The 6,000-nt window shown below is 41.6% G+C and overlaps 1 protein-coding gene across 1 annotated transcript in view; it reads left to right on the top strand.

Moving 5' to 3' along the window:
• The first annotated feature begins 513 nt into the window (after positions 1 to 513).
• LOC134636742 (ATP-dependent translocase ABCB1-like) overlaps positions 514 to 6,000 on the top strand; it is a 31,463-nt gene continuing 25,976 nt past the window's right edge. The window contains exons 1-9 of the mRNA XM_063486866.1: positions 514 to 576; positions 785 to 869; positions 1,256 to 1,388; positions 1,486 to 1,522; positions 1,623 to 1,814; positions 2,030 to 2,201; positions 3,633 to 3,757; positions 3,908 to 4,079; positions 4,189 to 4,302. Coding sequence (XP_063342936.1) covers positions 518 to 576; positions 785 to 869; positions 1,256 to 1,388; positions 1,486 to 1,522; positions 1,623 to 1,814; positions 2,030 to 2,201; positions 3,633 to 3,757; positions 3,908 to 4,079; positions 4,189 to 4,302 — 1,089 coding nt within the window. The 5' untranslated portion in view covers positions 514 to 517. The remainder of the gene's footprint in view (positions 577 to 784; positions 870 to 1,255; positions 1,389 to 1,485; positions 1,523 to 1,622; positions 1,815 to 2,029; positions 2,202 to 3,632; positions 3,758 to 3,907; positions 4,080 to 4,188; positions 4,303 to 6,000) is intronic.

Here is a 6,000-nt window from a genome sequence, read left to right as displayed (position 1 = left end):
ACCCCGAAGCTGTGTAAAACTGTCGGTGTCTAAAAACGTATTAACTCGTTTAACATGTGATTTTTAAGTGGTAAAATTAAATGTTTTTTCAAGGTCTTAGCTCTTTACACTGTTGTCATTTTCAAAGCTGTTTGAAGGGAAATGTAAAACAAATTTAAAATGAGATATACTTTTATATCGATAAGTGAATGGTTTATACTTTTACCACAATGCTCTACTTGTACTTTAAACAACTAACTTAAAGCAAATTATATCATTTTAATATTTAAAGAGGACTAACTGATAGAATAACTGTTGTTGAGGGGGCATTTTTTTTTCTTCCAAATCCATTCAACAGGCAGAATATCTGCACCCTGGTTTTTCACGCACTTACTGTACTTTGACTTTTTCCACCCCTCAAATTCCTCCTAATTTCAGTTTTGTAACGGCTTAAACTCGCAGACTGTGTTTTATTGCAGGTATTCCAAAGGGCAAAGGCATGTTTATGGGATGGCTTTTATTTTGACAGGACCCAGCCATGGAGAGGGAGCAGATGGAAATGTCCACAGCCAAACCCCAACAAAATGGAAATACAGGGTAAAAAAAAAAAAGACTCTAAATTACTAAAATCACCTTTCTACTGATTACGTGACAGTTTGACTTGAGTCAAACTCTTGAAGTAGTTCGTTTTTTGTTTTTTGTTTATTTTTTTTTTAAATCTGTGCTTGAACTTTTAAGGGATTTTGAGCTTTGATATGGAAAACTTGGGAGATATTTGACATCATGCCATTTATGAATTCTCCAGGGAGACTGAAAAAGATGACTCGAAGAAAGGGAAGAAGAAAAAGGAGAAGCCTCCTAAGATGCCCATGGTTAGCCCCATCAAAGTGGTAGGTTCATCTTCATACTAATCACCTGCTGCCAGAAAAAAACAGGTTATACACTTTTTTTTTTTTTTCAAGGCTCATTTTATTGTTTTTTATTTTCTGGTGTGCAAATTATTTTTCTTTATTGGAGTGTGCGTGTGTGCATGTGAAGAGAAACTGGGAGCAGCAGTGTTTTAAGCTGGTTTGACTGTTTATAGTTATCTTGTAAGACTGTAAATTCTTACAAGCATAACAGCGAGGTGTGTGTGCTGAACGGGGAAGTGGGGAGAGGATGGGAGTGAGGCACATCCTCCCGTTGTTTCAGTGAACTCCACCAGACTCCTGCAGTGAGGAGATGAAAGCTGCTTTCAGTTGAACTTTTTCCCACTAAATTTTTTTTCTGTGTGCAGTTTAGGTTTGCAGACCGCTGGGATGTCTTAATGATTATAGCTGGGACGGTGATGTCAATGGCAAACGGCGTAGTGCTTCCACTCATGTTCATTGTCCTTGGTGACATGACGGACAGCTTCATAACGGCAGGCAGTGAGTTTCAGATGCAGGCGTGTGTGCACACAGGTAGCTCGGCAATAATCATTAAGGGGTAAAATGACTCTTTTGTTCTTCCTTCCTGTGTCCTCAGATTCCACAAACAGCACCTTAGAAGAGGAAATGACTGGGTAAGACATCACAGCCTGACACCTCATAGCTGCCTCATCAGGCGGAGAGACTGACTGAAGCAGATTTATCAGACCGCATCTGTCACTTGTCCTCTCCCAGCCATGCCATATACTTCTCCATCATGGGAGCTGGGGTGCTGGTTGCAGCCTACCTACAGGTGGCCCTCTGGACCCTGGCAGCCGGTCGGCAGGTCAAACGCATCCGCATCCTGTTTTTCCACCAAATCATGCGGCAAGACATTGGCTGGTTTGACGTCAATGAGACGGGAGAGCTCAACACGCGTCTCACAGAGTGGGTAACAGATGAGAAGTGTGTGATTTTAAAAGTCCCACAGTGCTGTGTGTAAATTAAACATGCTAGAAGTATATTCAGCAGCTATGCAGATCTCTAACTGGAACTGAAGGACGCTTTGAATAAATTGCATTATGGAGATGCGTGTCTGTCAGTTGTATTTCAAAGTATCTGACTTTTCAAAACTGGAGCTTGATGTTTATGTGCATGTGCAGTGACGTCTATAAGATCCAAGAAGGTATCGGTGACAAGGTGGGGATGCTGATCCAGGGTTTCACCAGCTTTGTTGTGTCTTTTATCATCGGCTTGAGCAAAGGCTGGAAGCTCACTCTGGTCATCCTGGCTGTGAGCCCCGTGCTTGGCGTTTCTGCTGCTTTTTTCAGTATGGTAAGCTGCTGCAGAAGTTTATCCCTGTGTTTCTGATGCTTAAAACACCCTGGGCTCTGTATTAGTGCTGGGCGATATGACGATATATATCGTGTGGACGATAGAAAAGTGTCTATCGTGCCATTTGTCTTCTATCGTTTATATCGTACTAACCCAAATTTTATAAATTATTACATAAAATATATAATTAACCCTTTACAACCGGTCAGAGCAGGCACACTCCGTTTTACCTAACTATTTTTAAACCCCTGTAGAACTGGAACCACGTAAGGTAGTGCAATATTTTTTTTTTTTTTTGCATGTGAAACCGGAGGAGTTGTACTTACATCTAATGCCATTAGCTTGTCCAAGGTCACGGTTTCCTTCCACATATAACTTTGCAAAAATTGCATAAGAAGCACTTGCAGCAACAAAAACATAATATTCCAGAAACACGCTTTGCCGACGTTCATAAGACTTCCTACGTTGGCATATAGGTCAGCGCGAACTATCGCATGTCCGCCATTACCTGCCCGAAACCGGAAGTGATGTCATTTTCGCGAAAGGGCCTTATAAGCCTATGTTGGTGTTTTTAAAAGACATGTTTGACTTTATGCTTTTCTGTATCGTTTCTGGGATGCTTAGAACTCAAATTACACTGTTGGAAATAGTTTATTTTTAAGCATTATAATATTTATTTTCATTTTTCCTGTAGTATATAAAAATTTGTGTATCTCAAAAATAAAACTATGAAGACACTCAAAATAAATTTCTCGTGGTTGGAAACTTTTGTATTTACAGTTTTGAGGGATACACCTCTTAAATTTTTTTTTAACTAGAAATATATGTAAAAAAACAAAACCAAAAACGATTTTCAATTTTTTTTTGTAGTTTATCGCACTACAACTTTTTGCAATTTATGTAGTTACTATGGACTTAATGCATACATATTATTAAAATTTGGGCTATAACGGTTGTATTGATATATGGAAACTTGAAATACTCCCACAAGTGGCACTACAGCATGTAAAAACATAAAGATAAACTCTGGCGGACTTGGTTCTATGGTTGGTCTTAAAGGGTTAAATAGCCTGTGGCAAATATATTAGTGTTGTCTTCTCACTATACATGCTCTTAACTTTATGCAAGAAAAAATAAAGTATAAAAAAAAAAAAGATTTTTCGCAAAGAAACTCCGTCTCGTGGTTTGCGAGCTGGTGCTGCTGTACGTGCACCCGGATTTGCGACATACTTTACGGTAACTCAAAACAAAGACTGCACCCTCGGCACTCGCTGTTTACAGACTGCGTACTTTCTAGATGACCACAGGTCAGGTCGTATATCGTGATATATATCGTTATCGTGATATAAAATAATTCATATCGTGATAAATATTTTTTCCATATCGCCCAGCACTACTCTGTATGCATCGCCACCTTTTGTCTGTGTACAGGTGCTCACATCGTTCACCAGTAAAGAGCAGACTGCATATGCTCAAGCCGGTGCTGTAGCCGAGGAGGTGATCTCTTCAATCAGGACTGTGTTTGCCTTCAGTGGTCAAGAGAAGGAGATTGAGAGGTGTTGTGTCTTTAACTGTTATCAACAGCCTCAAATGGCATTATTTGTGCAGATGTGGTCAGCCTTGGCAGAAATACACTGTTTGTGGAGTTTAAAAATGTATTTTATACTATATTTGCCCCTAACTGTGCTCTTTGTGTTGCACTCTAGATATCATAAGAACCTAGAGGATGCTAAGAGGATGGGAATAAAGAAGGCGATCTCTGCTAACATTTCCATTGGTGTCATCTTCCTCTTTATTTACCTGTCCTATGCTCTGGCCTTCTGGTATGGCAGTACACTCATCCTGGGTGGAGAGTACACGATTGGAACCGTACTCACTGTGAGTAGATTTGTCACCTGTTAGTTTGTACAATGAACATGCACGTGGCTTGGAGGTTTTTACTGTGGCTAACACCTGTGCGCGTATTTTATTTATTTATTTTTTAAAGGTCCTCTTTTCTGTGCTCATTGGCGCTTTGTCAATGGGACAGACCTCTCCCAACATCCAGACCTTTGCGAGTGCTCGGGGAGCTGCGTATAAAGTGTACAACATCATTGATCACGTAAGAAGTGCAATGTTTTTCACTCAGCGCTTCCTTTTTTCTTTTTTCACCCATTCGTGTTGTTGCCCTGTTGTCACTTTGTATTACCAAACATGCTGCTTTACGGTGGCGCTCCGATGAGCTGCTTTGATGCTGCCAGCAACCTGGAGCCGGATTTTGCTGTAATTGGAGCGCCTGCGGTTTGAAGACACCGCAGGTCATTCAGTTGACGTTGCACAGCCTTGGCTATTGTAAATTTCTTCCACTCACTGACTCATTTCCAAAAAGTAATTAAAACTCGAGTATGAGCATGAGTTTTGCAGACACTGTGAAGATGGCGGATAGTGTTTTGTGAAATGAGCTTCAGTAGAATTTAAAAGGGGCTCCTATGGCCACAAACGCTTGGAGCATAACCAGTCTGTTTAACTGAGCCACTTGAAGGATGGCTTGCAGGGTCAACTCCTGCCTGTTGCTATTCTGGGACGGGGCTTTGTTTAGTTTGTGCTGCACGTGTTTGTCTCTGTGTATGACTACAGACTCATGCTAGTTTAGAAATGCAGATAAAGGATGGCCCCATCTGAAAAGCTGCAGGCTGAGCAGCACTTTTGTTTGCACAAAAACAGAAATGCACACAACCTCAAGCAAAACAAATGGGATCTTCTCTGAAACGTGTTCCTTGCTCCAGACTTGAAGGGGAGGATATTAAGCCTTTGAAAGTCACTTCTGTTTTACCTGTTTTCACACTGAAATCATTTCTTGTATTGTGGCTACTTCTTATTCTTATGTTCAAGGGTGAAGTGCTAATGGGTGATCTCAGCTTTTGTCAGCTGCAAGGCAAAGGGGAGAATAAAAGAGCTGTGCAACAGGAGATGCAGTGAAAACGCAAAGCGCTGTGAAAATATTGTGCTGCTTTTTTTTTCTTTTTTTTTTGCCTGTCCCATTTGGTTCTTTAGCCGTCAGAATTGTTGTCTGAAGAGCAACAAGGACACCCAATGGATTTATTTTACCAAATGGATCATCATGGCATTGCCGTATTGGTCCATTTGATCAACCTTCGTTGTTATTATTTATGTTATTTTCAGTTGTTACAGATGGGACAGACATGACTGGGGGATAGGAAAGGGAGAAAGAAAGAGAGGAAGGAAAAGAAAAACAGAAGGGAAGAGGGACAGTGAGAAAGGGCACTTACAAAGACAAAGAAAAGAAAATCTCCTGGATCACCTGTTGAGAGAAAAAGAATAGAAAACAAGCAAAAAAACAAAGCAACATACTAAACGCAACACCATCACGTTAATCTAGCTAAGTGTAAACAGCAGTAAATACTAAATATTGAATGTTGTTGTGCAGCACGCAGGACAGACAGCGCACAATGTGCTTTGAAGTAGCAGCTAAGAAAGGTGTAGTTTATGTCTACGAACAGTGAACACCCGTGTGCACACCTGTGTGGATCAGCGCACTTGTATTCAAAAGGTTTCCCCATGTAACGGTCTGCTAGAGGGTGTGGAGGGCCATAGCCCCGTCCCCCAGAGCATGAAGCAGGCATGGAGGAGATCCAGGCTCCAGACATCCAGAGGCCCCAGAGTGCGAGAGCCCAAGGAGTACCACCGGAGGGGCATCCGTGCCACCCTCCTCGGAAGGGCTGAGGAGATCCCCAGACGAGGGGTCACCCAGTAGCCACAGAGCAGAAGCCAGAGGGGGCTGCACTGGCGCGCCCACCGG

This window comes from Pelmatolapia mariae, linkage group LG10_11 (assembly GCF_036321145.2).
Source record: "Pelmatolapia mariae isolate MD_Pm_ZW linkage group LG10_11, Pm_UMD_F_2, whole genome shotgun sequence".
Lineage (NCBI taxonomy): Eukaryota > Metazoa > Chordata > Actinopteri > Cichliformes > Cichlidae > Pelmatolapia > Pelmatolapia mariae.
The sequence above is the reverse complement of the archived record's forward strand: the minus strand, read 5'-3'. Positions and strand labels throughout refer to the sequence as shown.